At 41.8% G+C, this 18,966-nt stretch overlaps 1 protein-coding gene across 1 annotated transcript in view; it reads left to right on the top strand.

The window, feature by feature from the left end:
• The window catches only part of wdr17 (WD repeat domain 17), a 39,010-nt gene that overhangs the window by 5,495 nt on the left and 14,549 nt on the right, over window positions 1-18,966 (top strand). The window contains exons 2-18 of the mRNA XM_069666669.1: window positions 1,353-1,481; window positions 2,208-2,391; window positions 2,506-2,736; window positions 3,618-3,728; window positions 3,824-3,964; window positions 6,427-6,549; window positions 8,084-8,271; window positions 8,352-8,520; window positions 9,517-9,608; window positions 9,947-10,029; window positions 10,147-10,233; window positions 10,992-11,156; window positions 12,703-12,818; window positions 13,953-14,039; window positions 15,785-15,934; window positions 16,018-16,148; window positions 18,036-18,161. Of these exons, the coding sequence (XP_069522770.1) occupies window positions 1,359-1,481; window positions 2,208-2,391; window positions 2,506-2,736; window positions 3,618-3,728; window positions 3,824-3,964; window positions 6,427-6,549; window positions 8,084-8,271; window positions 8,352-8,520; window positions 9,517-9,608; window positions 9,947-10,029; window positions 10,147-10,233; window positions 10,992-11,156; window positions 12,703-12,818; window positions 13,953-14,039; window positions 15,785-15,934; window positions 16,018-16,148; window positions 18,036-18,161 (2,307 nt within the window). The 5' untranslated portion in view covers window positions 1,353-1,358. The remainder of the gene's footprint in view (window positions 1-1,352; window positions 1,482-2,207; window positions 2,392-2,505; window positions 2,737-3,617; window positions 3,729-3,823; window positions 3,965-6,426; window positions 6,550-8,083; window positions 8,272-8,351; window positions 8,521-9,516; window positions 9,609-9,946; window positions 10,030-10,146; window positions 10,234-10,991; window positions 11,157-12,702; window positions 12,819-13,952; window positions 14,040-15,784; window positions 15,935-16,017; window positions 16,149-18,035; window positions 18,162-18,966) is intronic.

Raw genomic sequence — 18,966 nt, forward strand, 5'->3', positions numbered from 1 at the left:
GCAGTGAAGACTTTCTTTGCAGATAAAAAGCAATATCAGTCATTTTAACTGAAGATAATGATAATAATAATAACTTTATTTATATAGCACCTTTAAAAACAAGAGTCTACAAAGTGCTTTGACAGCCAAAGATCCTTTTATGTTCTTTTGGTTTAAAATGGTTTAAATTCAAGTTGAAATGTCTTTAAAACATCACATTTAAGATGCAAGAGGGATTATGTCTGGAAAGTGCGCATGCAGCACTTTATTACGCCGTGTATTCATGAGAAATGTTAGCAGGGGCTTCTTTCTGGAGAGGTTATGGGGAACAAGAAGCAAACATACCTTTTTTGTGTGTCCAGTTTTAAAACCATATTGTGGAGAGGTTGTGAACCCCTAAGGTGTAATTTGATTTAAAGAGACCCTTGAAATTGGTATATATTTAGGGTAATAATCATTCAATAGCAAAGACAAAAGCATTTAACGTATTGCGTTTGACAGCCACGGAGAAGGTGACAAGGACATGGAAACAGTAAAATCCTCCAAAACTAAGAAAGAACAAACTTTAGACCAACAAAGGAGAACTTGAGAGATCGGACTTAGATTTTCCTGAAGCATAGACTCTGTAAAAAAGTACCTAACCACCAACATTGCAAAAATGATGGTTTAATTTACATCATGGGTTAGAAATGTATGGTAAATAATGAAGATAATGAAAGACCATCACAAAAGAGTACAAAAAGACAAAAACATTTAGTTCTTTTAAAGAGCTGTGGTTTAAGGACGTGTAGCCAATAATTACATGACCACCAATCAGACAGACCGCCAGTGACTGTATTCAGTCAGTAGATAAGCAGCAGTCTGAACCAATCACAGCAGAGATTAATTCAATCCTCTCTACATGTCTCTTTCTCTTTAATCATCTTATCCTCTTCAACCTGTGGCTCTGTGTAGTATCTGTTGTCAGTGTCACTCTGGTTGTTATAGACACAGAAATTCAGTCCATGTTGACTTAATGTGGAATCATTTGGTTGGTGTGGCGCTGGCCTGCAACACAACACAACACAACACAACACAACACAACACAACGTATGACAAAGCAATGCAATACAGCCGATAGTGTCTCAGCTGATAAATGATCTTTAGACACTGTTGGCATCATTGTGCTCAGAGATATTGGGATTATTAGGAATACATTGTTTAATAAATTATTTACAAAAATCTGAATTTTCTTATTTAATCTGATGTGCATACACTCGTCAACAAAGTCATAGCCACCTTAAGCGAGGGCTTGCAACTTTTTCCCGATGCACTTTTTTGAGTTTGTATTTAGTTGAATAAGATACTAAACGTATCTGCATGTGTGTCCGTAGGTGAGGATGGCCAAAGTGAAGCAGGTGGGCTTGCTGGCAGCAGGCTGTCAGCCCTGGAACAAAGACGTGTGTGCTGCTAGTGGAGACCGCTTTGCCTACTGCGCCACATTGGCGATATACATCTACCAGGTGAACTACATGCGTGTGTGTATTTGTGTGGTGACATCAAAGATGACATTATGTGCACGTACTGAACCTCTGTCATGTAACTGTAATCAACTCAAATCTTAAAGGGGAGTTCCTCTGTTTTAAACCTGGGCCCTATTTTTAGGATTGCTTCCTGCAGCCGTCATGCAGACGTCATGCTGGAGGCAAATGCTTCCAATGAAAAAGTACGACCACTCAGAGTGCTTGTTTTTGCCTCTTGAAGCCTCTGATTCCTCACAGAAAGGATCTGTGTGGAGATTTTTGAATCCAGAAAAACTTACATCACTCTCTCCAAAGCCACCAGACTCCATTGACAAAAACACCATTTTATTACAGTGTATCCATAGGCAAAAACCCCAAATCCCAGTTTTTTGGGTACTTGAAACCAAAGAGATAGATCGATAGACCTTTACTGCCATTGCAGCACACAAGTACTGTCCAACGAAACTGGATGGCCCTTAGCCCTTAGCTACATGTCATCCCTCTCCCCATATTTCCTGTCTCTCTTCAGCTTTCCCATAAATAAAGGCAAAAATGCCCCAAAAATAATCTTAAAATGAATAAAGTAATGTCTTAATCTCCTGAATATTCTGTCAATATTCTAATAACTGTTTACAAGAGTTAATTGTATTTATTTAGATTCACATTTAACCAATAAATGACAGAATCTCAGTTGTTTCTTGTCCTCCATTCTGCCTCTTGTTGTAGTTGGACCAGCAGTACAATGAGTTCAAGCTGCGCTCCATCATGTCAGAGCACAAGAAGACCATAACAGCCATCAGCTGGTGTCCTGACAACCCGGACCTGTTTGCGTCGGCGTCAGCTGATAACCTGCTCATCGTGTGGAACGTAGCAGAACAAAAGGCTGTAGCTCGGCTGGACAACACTAAAGGTGGACGGATAATCTACTTCAGGTTTTAGTGGCACGCCGGAGGTCAAAGGTTAGGTTACTGCTTTGTCATCTGCTCTAATATTGTATCTGTGTGCTTCTTCTCTTCTTTACCAGGCGTCCCTACGTCAGTGAGCTGGTGCTGGAACTCAGCAGACGGAGTGGCCTTTGTTTCCCAGCGTGGGCCGCTCTACATCTGGGTCTATGGAGGTACTGACCCCGGGGTCACCGTGCACAAAGAAGCCCACTCCTTCCTGTCTGATATCTGCCTCTTCAGATGGCATCCCACCAAGAAGGGCAAACTGGTGTTTGGACACACGGACGGGAGTTTGTCCATTTTTCAGCCAGGTATGTTTGTGTAATTACAATCAGGGCTTCTGCACATCAAAGAACAGTGAAAACAGGAATAAAAGATGAATAGTTGTTCAAAATAATACAGATAATACAAGCAATACAAATAATAAAAACAAAAAGAATGAATAAGACTTTGTAAATACACAAAATAGGTAAAAACAATAAAACCATAAATTACAATGTTTTGAAACCCGACCTACAATCCAGACAAAAGAAATGGGTTTGAAGTTTTCCTTTAAATTAAAACCATTCTCACATATTCCAACATCTCCAACGTTGTTTATAGTTTCCTTTACTTATTAACTCTGACCAGACTTTTGCTCTCACTGTTGGCTTCTTGGTTTGTTTGTGTTTCTGACTTCTTGTTTGCAGTTCTGACACAAACCTCCAGTGTGGATGTTTTCTTAAGGGGTGCGTTCTCATTGATTTTCTGTGTGTGACAGCCCTGTGCGCTGAATGTTGCTCAGGACAGCACAGACAACATACTCTATATGATCAATATTTAAGCTTATTAATCGGTAAGGATCCAGTGAAGTTAGTTAGTTGGCTCTGAATGTCAGTGCTGCTGTTTAGGGTGTCTGAGTCCGCCAAAACCAAACTTATTAACACATTATCATAATAGTTCAAGAACAAGAGTTTACACAGTTACACACTATTATTTTTGTCTTGTATTTATTGCTTAGAATTCTGCAATAGAAAATAGTACCAGCGCCCAATATTTTTGCTTATTATGATGTCAGTTCTTTCTGTGTCTTTAAATGCATCATATCCCTAGAATCTGCACAACCAAAGATTAAACATTATGTCCCCTTCTCTACTCTTCAGGTTCCATAATCAGAAACATTTCATTAATCCACCATGCTTCTCTCATTCAGGGAGTAAAAGCCAAAAGCACGTGTTGCGTCCCGAGTCATTAGAGGGGACGGATGAAGAGGACCCCGTCAGCGCGCTGGAATGGGACCTTTTATCAGCCGACTATTTACTAGGTAGGAAAAAATGATTAACAACAGACTTAAACAATAAAGCAGCATTTTTATTTAACAGTTCGATTATTGCCAGTGACTCATTCTCTCTGTCGCAGTGTCGAACCTCCATAACGGCATCAGGCTGGTGGACAGCGAGGCCTTGGCTTGTATCACGTCCTTCTGCTTCCCCTCAGCTGCTGCATCAGTTCAGTGTCTGGCCTGGGTCCCCTCTGCACCCGGCATGTTTATCACTGGAGGTAAAGTATGTGTGTGTGTGTGTGTGTGTGTGTGTGTGTGTGTGTGTGTGTGTGTGTGTCTGTGTGTGTGTGTGTGTGTGTGTGTGTGTGTGTGTGTGTGTGTGTATTTAGGACGTGTCTATGACCTGGGTTCCCCTCTGCCTCCATGTGTTTAGACCTTGCCTTTAAACCGCCCTCATACCAAGCAGCTGGTACGTGGGACATGCTGCTGCCTCAGTGCCATCTGTCTACGTATAGATGCACTCTTAACTGGAATATTAATGAGTACATTTGGCTTCTTCAAACCAGAATAATCCTGTTAATATTACAGGGCTCTGCGATAATAGATTAAGTTCATATTTATAGCAGCCATGCATTATGAGAGGACAGGTTTATGGACATATAGAATCATTAAAATTTAGCAGCTATTCAGAGGGACCAAAACACTGGTTCACTGGTTCTCAGTACCCTTTAGGACTTACTTTGCACTGGACAAAAGGGAACTTAGTTAACAGAGATGTTTACAGAGAGGATACGGGATGCTTATAATGATTTTGTCTGCATAAGATTTCAGTAAAGTAATCTGTAACGTAATAAGGATTGCAGATCTGGCAACTGGCATCACCACATTTTCAGGCAGGGGCATATAGTGAGTGATACAAACAAATGTGGTTAAACCATTCTGCAGGCCCTAATCAGAAAAGACCCAGTGTGTGACACAGATGTTCATACAAAGGGAAAGCATGGTTTTGGATTTGTCATAGATGCTGACATAACACAGTTTGTTTGTATCTTTTGCAAATGCAAAGTTCATTGGAAAGTCCAGACTTGACAGGTGTTTTACTAGTTTCACACTCTGTAGTGCAGCTTCATTTCTTGAGCGATCCCACAACAGCAGCTCGTCCAGATATAATAATTTCCATCCTGCGTAACGGCTCCGGATCATCTCCACACGTGGGCAAAGTGTACCGGGATTGGGCCTCGCACACCCTCGGACTGATTGATCTCCTGATTATAACAATGACAAAATAATATTTACAGACAAATACATTATTTGATCACACAAAAGGTGAAATTGTCGTCATGATCAGTGGAAGCTCAGAGCGTGACAGCTCTTATAATACTGTGCTGCAGTTCCCACCAGCTCTCTGCAGGCGGTAATATTTTCACTCTAACTGAGCGGTGCTGTTAGCGCTGCTGTTTGTGAATTAGACACTTTTTGCCACGAGGATCATTTGCATAAAATTAGACAAATTTGCCCCAAAAGATTTGTTTAAATATGCGCATAAAGCACTTGAGCACAGAGACGCTGTTTGCTCTGTTTGCTCTGTTTTGGGTGCATCTGGGGTGCCCTCTGCGTGTGCTTTGAGAATAAGAAAGTCTTTTTGTCTTATTTGAACCAGGCCCCCAGTGTGTGTCTTAATTTAATCCTTTATTGATCCCCAGGGGGGAATTCGGGATGGAGTCTGATCTTGCTGATATTTCATTATCTTTGAAGAATATACAAATATATAACCAGATCGGAAATAGCATATTATTGTGCGTTTATTCCGGTGTTAAGGTTATGCTGTTTGTTTTTAAAGCCCTGAATGGCCAGGCGCCTTCTTATATCACAGACCTCCTAAACCCTTACACCTCCAGGCCCCTCAGATGGTCTGACAGGGTCTTCCTTTGTCCCTCACTCTAAACTTAAACTTAGAGGTGACTCACTTTCACAATCAAGGCTCTTTGATCAGATCAACCCCCTCTGTCGACTCCTCAGCTCTATACTTATTTTTATACGGTAAAGCCGCTTTCTCACTGGTAAAAAACCCGCTAACACCCGTTTTCATGCTTAATGGGAAAGGTTACAATCTGCATTCAGACCCGGGTCAAATGACTCTGCATTCAGACCCGGGTCAAATGACTCTGCATTCAGACCCGGGTAATTATCGCCTCGGCTCCGATCGGCATTGATGGGAACACAAAACCTGTGTCGACACGCTAATCTCCGCCCCCTTTCCGGCGCGATGCTATGCTCCGTCTGTAACGCCTGCGACTCCTCGTCATGTCAGCTACAGATTACGCTCGTCTCCGTCCGAGCAACATCGTTCCAAATTTGTCAGCGCTGAGTTTGATAAACAGACTGAATGAGTAATAGATACAATAAAGACCTTACCACCGTAACATCTTCACTGGTTACTTACCCTGTCGCCAGCACGTTTGTGACACAGCAGAAAGGAGACTGAAAGGAGTATACTTCACTGACAATGGGAAAAGAGACAATCGGCATCTACAAGCAGGTCTGCCTGGGTCAAGGGGTATATGTCAGTGTTCCCTTTGTCCTGAGTCGACAGTGTGTCCTGTGTTTGTGCTTCTGTGTTTTGCTTTTCACCTTTTTATTGATTCCTTGTGAGTTGTTGGTTGCAGATGTTTTAAATGTGCTTTAGAAATGAATTTGATGAATCTATTGATTGATTGAATATCCTTTGTATCCCTTTCAGACTCACAGGTCGGAGTGTTGAGGGTCTGGAACGTGTCTCGCTCGACTCCTTTGGACAGTTTTAAACTGAAAAAGACGGGATTTCATGCTTTACATGTCCTCAACTCCCCTCTAGCCAAGAAAGGTAAAAGATTTCCTCGTATGTTCAGATTAGTGCATCACTAAGACAGCTGTGTGTGTGTGTGTGTGTGTGTGTGTGTGTGTGTGTGTGTATGTGTGTGTGTGTTAGTCATTAGATCACAGAAGAGGTTGAGAAGATAACCAAATGTTTTTATGCCTCATGCCGACCAATGTTTTTTTTAATGTTGTCCGTCTGTTGAGGGAATATTTTAAAGATGGGCACCAATGTCCAATTAGGTTAAAGGATAAACTAATTAGAGTTGGGTTGTCAAAGGTCAAAGGTCACTGTGATCTCTTAAAAAATGTTTCAGCCTACAACTCAACCTTAATTATGACACAACTTCACACAAATGTCTCACAGCTGTAGTGATTACATTTGCAAAAGGTCAAAGGTCAATGTCACTGTGACGTCGTAATATCCCAGAAGAACACTTCTCTGCCCATTATTCATGTCCCATTTTTGTGAACATGATGTCTCAGGAACAGCTGGAGGGATTATCTTCAAATTGTACACTTGGACTCAACGATGATCCTATTAGCTTCTGAGGGTCAAAGGTCACTGTGACCTGGTGTCTGTCCGATACTCATGAACATCATATCTCAGCAATGCCTGAAGGGAATCATACTAACTGGGTAATTTTACCTTTTTTTAATCTGTCTGAGAGAATGAAGCGATCTGCGATGGATTAGTTGACGATCTCTACAAACGTCACATACCTGGTTGTTCTACTGTCTTCAGAATGATCTATTGACAATCACATGCTCTGCAGGGAACCACACAGAGAGATAGAGATGTTCTCTGGCATTTCCAATTTACAAATATGTCTCCCCCGTATATACACTGACACACGCTGTCAGACATGTGCTGCTCCTCCATATCTTTTGACATGTCATAAATGCACCTCGCAATGCTGCTGTTGACTGAGGAACAGCCTTAAGTTTGCTGACTGTTGCTTCATCAATCACAGGTGAAACCACTGAGGGTCGTATTAATTCCTCAGCTGTAGTGTGCAGCTTTTTACATGAAGTAACTCTGTAAGCTACTTCATAAGAGGTGAGTTGAGCATTTGATGGCACAGATGCAACTCTAGTAAAGCGACTCTGTTTGGCAGGACAGTTGAGTATTGGGCTGAAACCTCCATCGCAAACGCGATGTGCGCGTGTGCAAAAGTCACATCGCAGGACGTGTGATAGTGAAGCAAATTAAGTGAAACATTTAAAGTACTTTATTGCAGCTTGGTGCAAAAGGAAAACTCTGTGCAACTGATTTCTGTTTTCTGATTTCTGTGCAACACCCACTGAAGCCCAGATGGACTCAGAGGTCAGGTTTAGGGTGATAGGGGACAAAGTAACCTCTAAACACTCAGTCTTTCTGTGGGAAAAACAGATGGATGTAAACTACAACTTGACTGGTCCGTTGGACATTAACCTGAGGAACTGTAGCTCTGTTTTTTTTTTGCTGTTTTGGTAAAGAGTGACCATTTAAACACTGACACTGAAGAACAAAGCACATATTTTGTCCCCCTTTCTCTCTACAGCTCAGAGTTCCTGTTCTCCCAGTAAAAGTCAGCACACCAGTTCCACCAGTGAGGCCGTTCCTCCCCCAACCCTGTCACAGAACCGGTCCTTCTCTCTGCCTCCGGGCCAAGCTGTGTGCTGTTTCATGGATGGAGGGGTGGGACTCTATGACATGGGGGCCAAGAAGTGGGACTTCCTACGAGACCTGGTATCCTGTTACATTCTTTGTAGAGTCAGCAGCCTCCACATGTTCACACATGACTTACTGTCTGTAAATGTTCTCTCCAGGGGCACGTGGAGACGATCTTTGACTGTAAGTTTAAGCCTGACGATCCCAACCTGCTGGCCACCGCTAGTTTTGATGGAACCATCAAAATCTGGGACACAAACACACTGACGGCAGTTTACACCTCCCCCGGCAACGAGGGCGTGGTCTACTCGCTGTCCTGGGCTCCAGGTAGATCTACTCTACCTCCACACTTCTGCACACAAGCAAGCACATGCACACACACTCTTAGAAATAAAGGTACTAACTAGAACCATGAAGGGGGAACTCTTTTTGGTTCCTGCTGGAACCTTTTAAAAAAGCTAAGAACCCTCTTTGGGGATCTCTCCAGGAACTCTCTCTGTTGCTAATAAAAAAAGAATTTTTTTTCATATAACAAGGATTTAATCTAGAACCCATCTTTTGGGTACTGCTGAGAACCCTTCTATGGTTTAATGGTTTCACCCGGAACCTTTTCTTGCGGTTCTCTCCAGAACCTTCCACCTTCTACGGTTGTTAAACAGAACCAGTGGGTTCTCCTAAGAATCCTTTCATATAGAAAAGTTTACATTTAGAACCCAACTAGGGGATACTACTGAGAACCCTTATATGGAGTAATGGTTCCATGAAGAACCCTATCCTCTGGTTCTTTCCAGAACCCTAACACCTTCTATAGTTGTTAACAAGAACCCACAAAGAGGGTTCTACCAAGAACCCTTGCATATTGAAAAGTTTTCATTTAGAACCCAACTAGGGAATACAACTGAGAACCCTTAAATGGAGTAATGGTTCCATGAAGAACCCTCTCCTGCGGTTCTCTCCGAAACACTTACACCTGGTTGTTAAAAAGAACCCACCCAGGGGGTTTACTATGAACCCCTTTATATTGCAAAGGTTTAATTTAGAACCCAACTAGGGGATACAACTGAGAACCCTTAAATGGTGTAATGGTTTTACCCAGAACCCTCTCCTGCGATTCTCTCCAGAACCTTTCCACCTTCCATAGTCGTTAACAAGAACCCACCCAGGGGTTTCTACCAATAACACTTTAACATTCCAAGAGCTTCATCTAGAACCTCCCAAAGTGGCTCTAAAAATCTGAATCACAAATGTATTTATCCCTGCAGGAAATCTCAGTAAATGTGTTATAAAAGAAAAGCTGTTGACCTTTCTGTCTGTGTTCCGCAGGAGACCTGAACTGCATTGCAGGGGCGACGTCTCGTAACGGAGCGTTCATCTGGGACGTCAGGAAAGGAAAGATCATCACTCGCTTCAATGAGGTAACTTTGACTTTCACTGACAAATGACTTTAAAACTGAAGCTGTCTACTAAAGTATGTAATGTGTCACGTCGCATAATCAAAGGCAGGAGCCAATAAGTTACAAGGAGCCTCTAATCAAAGCAAAGGTAAACATTGGAGCCCAAAGGCTAATGTTGATGGATGTTTATACTGACAAATTCTCACCTGCAGTTCTTGCTGAAAAACAGACAAACTACAAATCGATTCAGATTTTTAAAATTCTTGTAGACTTGAGCCCAGCATTAGTGAAATATCTGACTCAAGCAAACGTAGAGATTATGGCCGGAATGATGGTATGTCCTCTCTGTCTCCCTCCAGCACGGTAAGAATGGTATCTTCTGTATATCATGGAGCCATAAGGACTCTAAGAGGATCGCAACGTGCAGTGGAGACGGATTCTGGTGAGTCCTCATCTTCCCTGGTAGGCCTCTATCCTGAGAAGAATTCATTCTGTAATGAAAAAAAGACAACACGTGTCCTTTAAAAAGAGTCTTATATGGACATTGTTTTGACGACAGTATCATCCGGACCATTGATGGGAAAATCCTCCACAAGTACAAACACCCTGCTGCCGTGTTTGGATGTGACTGGAGCCAGAACAACAAGTAAGACCTCAATCCTGCTGCCACCAGACACTCGCCTCCTTTTGTAAAGCCGTAACAATTTTTGTTTGTGAGAAAGGATGGGGTTAAGCATAGGTGTGAGCCGAGAGTTGAAAGGGAATGCAGTGATAGATAACCAACAACAAAGCGTGAGGAGTGTCCAAATACATCAAATGAACAGCTGCAGTGAGTGCATGAAGTACAAAAATACTGTGAATGCTAAATCAGACAGGTTCCCACCTCGTCTGCAGAGATGTTTAGGTCATAGACATTTAACAAGACGCGGCTGTAGCCACCGTGATTTCACCCATTGGTATGCGAACTACAGTTTGCAAGTCAAAGTCTTAAATTTTGGCTGTCGTGTTTTATTTTAGCTAGAAGTGACCATATTTGGAGAAGAGGGCGGAGCTAGAGAGGGTTTTTTTGGTAGCACATAATCAAAATTATACAATCTACATGAAAGGCTAAAGAAATTTTCAAAAGGCTCCAATAACACAAACACAGCCGAGAGTTCAGTGACTGAATTAGCTGAGGAGACGCCCAGCAGACAGCTAGCAGCTCCCACCTGTCACTCAAAGAGGCCACGCCCTTAATAAGGCAGAACTTTAAGTCCTAATATAAATTAAACAATTTATATATATACCTATATATATATATATATATAAACTGTCCGTGTTATCCTCAGATGTCACCAGAGGGGCTCCGTATGTAGCTGTAAACAGGGCTACAGATTTTTCACCTCCCTCTGTTTCTCTTCACAGAGACATGATAGCAACAGGCTGTGAGGATAAAAATGTCCGTGTGTATTACCTGGCCACCAGCTCCGATCAGCCTCTGAAGGTCTTCACCGGACACTTGGCCAAAGTGTTCCATGTTCGCTGGTCTCCGCTCAGAGAGGGAATACTGTGTTCTGGATCAGATGATGGGTGAGTGCACGCACATCGACCCACACACAGAGCAGGGACTATGCACACTGGATGAGATGGACATTTAATGGACAATATTAATTAATAATAGGTATTGTTTGGCACATACCAACACTAATATTTGATAGATGTGTCCTTTTTAACCCCTACGTGGAGCTGAATTATAAGTTCAGTAAATTTCACAATACAGAGGATGCAGACAAAAAAAATACAGATGGAGTTTTGATAAAGATGTTTTGTGGAGTTGATATTGAAACTCTACATTTTTATCTGTTCCAAACAGTGTTAGGTAACGTTACTTTTAGAGTAACTCGTTATGTTACTGTGTTACCTCCTGAGAAAAGTAACATGTTAGCTTACTTTAGTGTCACCAAAAATTAAACCCCCTCTGCGACTCGTTACACATGTGTGTTATATTGTCAGGACGGCATGTAGCCTGGGGTATGTGCACCTTTGAATGTATCGACTCTACCGTCGTTGCAGAGCCTCGTTTATGGCTCATAATCTGTAACTCTGCAGCCTGATAACAGGACTGACAGACGCAGGTTAACCTTTACAGCTCTTTATTCTGCTAACAGTCTGACAGTGAACTGGGAGGAGGGATACAGTATTAGGCACAGCTGTTTCCATGACAACAATACAACACAGGCTTTTAGTCCCACCAGTGTTGTGGAGCTGTGTTTAGCTGCAGATGCTTCTTCACGTTTGAAGTCGAGCTCTTCACAGCTGACGAGCACTTCTCCTCCAGACACAGCTTACATTTCACCGTCATGTTGTTCTCGTCCCTTTCACCCAAACATTCAGAATAATGTGAATATTTACACAAAGTAAACGCTGTCCTCTCTGACACCTTGCTAGCTGAATTAGCTAGCTACACATGCGCACTGACACAGCTGTGTTTACCTTCTGCTGGTACGCAGCTACCTGCCGAGAAGGAGGAGAGAAACAGAGCTTCAGAGATTTTCTGTAAAATGCAGCATTTATTTTCCAGTAACAGATTACTATTCATGAAAAAGTCACTAAATAACAGATTACTTGACTTGCAGAACTAACGCGTTATAAGTAATCAGAGTACTCCAACGGATTACTTTGTAACGTGTTACCCCGAACACTGGTTCCTTATCCTTTATTATTATTTTTTCTATTGTATGATAATGTTTCTTCTGTTCAGAGTATTTTTGAGGATGTCTTATTTTGTGTTACAATTATTTAATTTCTATCCTTGGTTTTAAAGTGTGCCCCCACCACCAATTTCAAAGCACAAGATTAGAACCTGCTATCACTTTATTAATTGATCCAAAGGGACAACATTTTGATTACAACGCAGTCAGTACCTGCATTATTGTGGATGCTGTTAAACTGTTTATTTACACCAAGTTAGAACAGCGCTGCAATTTTATAATAAAACATAAAACTGTCATTTATCATGTTAAACTCAAAGTCCACAGTCACAACCTGTACTGTAGGAAATCAAATGAAAGTGTGTGTGTGTGTGTGTGTGTGTGTGTGTGTGCTCGTGCGTGTGCGTGTGCGTGTTTTTCTGCAGCACCGTCCGTATCTGGGACTACACACAGGACGCCTGCATCAACGTGCTGAGTGGGCACACAGCTCCAGTCAGAGGCCTGATGTGGAACACAGAGGTTCCTTACCTTCTGATTTCAGGTAATCTCACTAAAGGTTTTCTGCAACATGTCCCAGTGGATTAGCGGAGGCAAGCAGGAACACACTTTGACAGAGTCGACATTGTTTGGTTCAGTACTTTAACTTATATCCTCCATTTAAAATTCCTTATAAAATGTAGCTGGGAATGTAAGACGTAGTAAAAGATTTAAATGATTATGACTCCTACATACACCCTCAGTGAAATATGGCCCCATAGTGACATCCAGTGGTGTCTGTAGGAAACTACAACAACTTCAGCAACTTGTTTTTCCTGTTGTACAATCTCCCTGACACATTCTAGGTTTATTTAAGGAGTTACATGTAGGCCAACGTTTTTTGCAGTTCCCACTTTTCTGATTGCATAAAAAGTAAATGATACAAAACTTCCCTAAAATAAGATTTATAAAACAAGCAATATATCACCTTGCTCAAGGTCTCACAATATGTGGCTATACTATGTTGAGCCCTAATCTCCTGTATCATGATAAGCATTGTATCATCCGATCCTCGCTAACACACAGCCCTGCACACCAAGCTGAGAACAAAATGTCTAAAGTCACATTTAAACTGACAGTTAAAGGGAAACATTCTGAGCCTCATGTGCAGCGTTTAATTTATGTGTTTACTGTTTAAAACAACACATTGAAAGGCAACAGAAGGCACCATGAGAGAACAGCTGGACACTGACAAAAGCTGGCAAATGAGATGCTTCAGCCGACAAATATTTCCTGGATTACATCATCATCTCTCTGTCTGCTTCGTTGACTGTCTTCATCAGCAGTCTGTTTTATTAAGTCACAAAATTTAAATATTTACTGCATTTGCAAGAAGGATGTAATTAATGACGTAGCGTTTCAAAACGATCCATCATTACGAAATGACCGACACCTTTTACAAGCTTTAAAACAGTGACAGATTGTGTACACTTATTGATCGATCTCAGATGGATAAAATAATAAAAACTTAAAGTCAGGTAACGTTGTGTCATGTGTTCCTCTCATGTTTTCAAAGCTATTGTGTACGGTTGTTTGCTCAGTGACGTATGAGGTCAGGGGATACAACAGTGTGATTAGTTTTATGATATCACTATTCTGTCAGAGTGTTGTATTTGAATTCTGAACATTTGTGTTGCAGGTTCTTGGGATTATACAATCAGAGTGTGGGACACGAGAGACGGCACGTGTTTAGATACAGTCTACGATCACGGAGCTGATGTCTACGGTACGACAGAACCACAAGAACATCAGCCTGAGTATTAAAGGGGACTTCTGGTATTTTAACATGGGCACTTTTTTTATTACATGTTCTGGTGTGTGGATAACTAATGGGTACAAAAAGTTCAGAATTCCTCCAGTAGAGTTCTTCAGCTGGCAGCTGTACTGTAATGAATGTGTCACGGTTTAGGTTTTAAACAAGAAGGTTGAGGACCCAGATGCAGACTTTGATATGATTTAATAAACAAAAGGCAAAAAATGTAAAAAAACAAAATCTAAAATCCAACAAAAGACAAAAAAGGAAAACCAAAGGCAGAGCAAAAAACGTACAACAAAACCAGGGAACAGGTAATCCAAGGGAACACGAGGAATATCCAGGGTAGAAACACAAGGAACAAAGTACAGGTCACGGACGTAGACTAAACTCCAGAGGATGGACGACAATGAACTGGCACAGAAGGGTAGGAACACAGAGACTAAATACACACAGGGTAATCAGGGACAGGTGAGACTAATTAACACAGGTGAACACAATGAGGGCAGGGCACACAATCTAAAAGGAGGGAAACAGAACAAAGGAAGGAAGTAAAACAAGACATGACATACAAGGGGCAAGAACTACAAAATAAAACAGGAAACACTAGAAACCAAACGCAGGACTACAAAGTAAAACAGGAAATTCTCTACAAGAAATGCACAACTAAACCAGACTAAACCAAGACAGGAACACTATATACTAAACTAAACAACAAGAACTCGAGACAAGAAGAGACAACGTGACAAAGGAAAACAGGAAATAATATCTAAACACCAAAATACAAATCAACAACATAACTAAACTAGAATGACTCATGACAGAATGCATCACAATCCTAAGGGGGCAAATGTGCTTGATACCACTAAACTTGTTCTGTGGCTCTGATTGTTTTTCTAAGAGTCTGAAGCCCTGACAGAAAAGATCCCTACATAAACAGACATTTTTGTTACGGAAAGAAGCTTCATCTGACCAAAAACATACGTTACATCAGTCTCCTCAATGCCACCAAACCCCACTGACCAAAAACACTAATTTAACCTCGGAGAACACAGGCGTTGCTGGTCTGCAGCGGCCTCAATCGGTTAGATCGTTTGTGTTATTCTTTTTTTTACTTGGTTATTTCAGATCCAAAACATTGTTTATGTACCACAACAACACAAACAAACAATTCGATCCAGGTAGAGGTAGACCAGCAACTCCTGTGTTCTTTGAGGTAAAATCACTGTTTCTGTCAATGGAGTTTGGTGGCTTTGAATAGGGCTGTATAAAGGCTGCTTTTAGTTCTGAAAGAGCACAGTACTCTTCAATAGAAAAGGTCTCTCTCTGTATGAATCTGCTGAATAATATTGTCAGATACTTACAGTTTGATCAGAGTTTGTCAAAAACAAAAACAAGTGGTTGACTTTGATGTGGTGCATTTTCCTGCAGGGATTACGGCTCCTTCCACAGCTGCAGACGGAAGCCATCTACTCAAGAAAAACGTTAAGAACCTACGAGTTGACGTCATTTACGCACCAAAACTTACTTAAAAACACTGAAATTCCCCTTTAATACTGCAGATAAATGGTGGCGGTCCAGTACATTATCTGATGAACGAGGTTTTTAAAAATTAAATAAAAACTGTTACATGAAATAAAGTTAATAACATTTTTGATACACCCGGTTGCAGACGTCGATATTCTCCATGCGTTTACCTTACCTGTGTGTGTCTGTAGGTTTAACGTGCCATCAGAGCCGTCCGTTCACCATGGCCAGCTGCAGCAGAGACAGCACAGTGAGGCTGTGGTCTGTCACGCCGCTCATCTCTCCGCTGCTGCTGAACATCGTCACCGACCAGCCGTGGGAAAAGATCATCGGAAACACAGGTGAGGCCGGACTCCCGTTTCTCTGTTTTATTTAAAGGTAAAAACAAACCTGATCTGATCCTGCTGGTCGTGTTTCTCTGCAGACAAGGCGATGGTTCCCGGTGCTCCGCCGCTGCTCTGCGGTAAAGTGTCTCGAGACATCAAGCAGGAGTTGGATAAACTGAGTTTAGACATCAGAGCCAAGAAGCTTCGCTGGTTCTCTGAATGCTTCTCGGTAACTACCCTTCATATGTTCCTTTTTCATGGGGTATTTTTAGTGATGATATGGAGCTTAAGTAATTGTCTGTGCAACACATGCAACATGTTTCTCCTTCTAAATGTGTGTAACAGGGCTGCATGATTATGGCCAAAATGTTTTGATCCATATTGAGATCACGATTATTTATTCATTTTAGGGACATATTTTTTTATACTTTCACATTTAAATAAACAGCAACACTTTCATTTCCATTGTTTGCTACCTTTAGCTCAGGTGAAAATTTTGCATCAAACTAAGACTTAAAATCAGGTTCTTTACCTGAATTTGGTGCATCATGGGTAATTTCAGTGTGACTTTACAGCGTCTGACTTGATGCTGGACGAGGAGGGGGAGCAGCTCGTTCTTCCTCTTGGCCTTCATCACCTCTTTGCTGATTATTCTTTCTTCTTAAAGTAACAATCTCAAAGATTTTCATGTAAATAAATGTCTGTTAAGTCTCTATCTATCGCTGAATGAGGTAACACAAAGGTGACTGAGTCTATGGCCCACTGATGGAAGCCTTTGCATTTGCAGTATATAGTATTATTACAGACTGGGTGTCTGTGGCGACTTTCATGGAAAAAAATCCCAAGCGGCTCCCAGTTAGTGACGCGTTTTCCATCAGCCAGCAGTGGTTGGTCTGTCAGAGAGGGTAGGCGGAGCTAAGAGGCTGCTTTTCCGGTCTCTGCAAGTGTTGCGAGTAAACAGTAATCTACTATGGCTGAACAAACACAGAAAAGATCGATGACTACAGATACAACTTCAACAAGAAGTGAAAATCCAAAGAAGAAGAAACAAACTCGACGCTCAGATGAAGCAAACAGTCTGAAAAGGAAAGTGACCGTCAGCGATCAAGAGTTACAACCAGAACCAACCGTGGACATCTGGTTATCTGGGACGTACGCGCCCACAATTATCTTTATTTATCGCCATAGGTGCCGCCAAATAGAACAAAACTGAGAACTTCGAGATTAGTAATCACTCGTCCTAAACCTGAAACACCTCCAAACAAGCGATGAAGAGCCGTTTCGGGGGACCAGCTCTTCGTCTTCTGTTCCAGACATTTGACTTTAGTTTCTCCGACCGTCTCTAAACTGCCGCTGCGAGGTAGGCGCTCATGACATGACATGCCAGCTCCCCCAAAAGAGAAGCCCAAACCTCTCCATCGCCCCCTGGGGGAGGGGCTGTTAGTTTAGGGAGCACTTTGATATGCAGCAGAGTTTTCTACAGGTGGAGCATTTTAAACGTCTATATCACCGTCAGTCATGCTTCTTTAATCGTGGGAAGATCATGATCAGGATTCATATTTTGATTATTGTGCAGCTGTAGTGTGCACACTGTGCTTCAGGAGGAGTTAACTTCTAAAGGACTTAATATTTTCTCTGCCCATCTCACATCCTGTTGCAGATAACAGGTGTCACAAAGGGTCACCTGTAATCTGAGAGAAATATACAGAGAAGTCTTGAGGCTGGAGTGTGGAAAAAGGGAGAGTTACACCCTGTAAAAGTGCTATTAAAAACTTCCAAGCAATGAGAATACCTTTACTTTCCAAAGGCTAACAACACTTCAGTCATGTAACAAATCACCCAGAGCTGTGGTTTATATCAGCAGGTGAGACTCTCCCACACATTGTTTTATGTTTGCTTACAGAAAATGTAAATCAAACAGAGATTAGAGAAGAATAGACCTTCATACAGCCTCTCCTTACTAAAACAGAGGTCCACCTTTTACGTGCATTGAAATTCAAAGACAAGGATTCTGGGAGTGTAAACAACTTACATAGTTTTTCATCAATTATCACCTCTCAGGTGTGTGTTTGTGTGTATTTCTGAACATATTTGTGCTCACTTGTTCCCCTGCCAGCCTCCAGGGGGCAGCAGTAACCTGTGGGACTTGGTGTCCGTTCTCAGCGGGCAGGACGACTCTCTGCTGCCTGCCAGCTACAGCAAGGGAGTGATGCACATGAAACACCTGCTGAAGTTTAAAACGGTGAGTGGATCTGAGTCATTGTGAAACAGACAGACCACACAGAGACGGATTCTTTAATCATAATGATAAATAGTAAATTATGTTGTTAGAATGCTACAAGAAGAGTGGTCTTCATGATGTTGGAGCAGGAATCACACAGCAAGCACATCAAACCATCACAGAGGCGGTCTGAAGACTTTAACCTGTTTTCATGCATGTGGCTGTCACGCAGACGTCATGCATCCAGTGTGAACCGGCCGTAAGGAAACCTTTATTGGTGCAGTCATTGTTGTTTCCAAGTACAGACATCATGAAAATGTAAACTTTTAATAACCCATTTTTTAGTTCTTAGTTCTAAAAGAGACAAAATAATGGACGGAAAATTATGTAATTTTTTAAAATTGAGTTTAGGTAACAGATCTCATCCTCAGCTAGATTCAGTATCCAGAATTTATATTTTAAAGGGATAGTTCAGGTTTTTGGCTGACCACCAGAGTCAGCCCTCCGCTGCTCATCCACTGTCCTCACCTACGTCCGCAGCGTGCACCTGCTTTCAAACACGTTGTCATCGGCCTCATAAGGACAGTCCTTGAGGTAGATATCAGTCAGCACGGCCCCTGTTAGGAGAAGCTGGTTAGAGTTCCAACACGTAAGCGAAGCTAAGCACCGCTGCAGATGTGGTCATGAGTAACACGTACTTTAGCCACTCAAAAGACTCCTACATATAAACAAACATGTCAGCTTAAGTGTACGCATGTCACACAGCCCTTTCCCACAGCACTATGTCTTTCTCTGCACAACAGATCAGCGGCTTGTAAAAGAGAAG

Source organism: Semicossyphus pulcher, unplaced genomic scaffold (genome assembly GCF_022749685.1).
Source record: "Semicossyphus pulcher isolate SPU_LCO1_2020_fin unplaced genomic scaffold, fSemPul1.0.p SCAF_17, whole genome shotgun sequence".
Taxonomy (NCBI): Eukaryota; Metazoa; Chordata; class Actinopteri; order Labriformes; family Labridae; genus Semicossyphus; species Semicossyphus pulcher.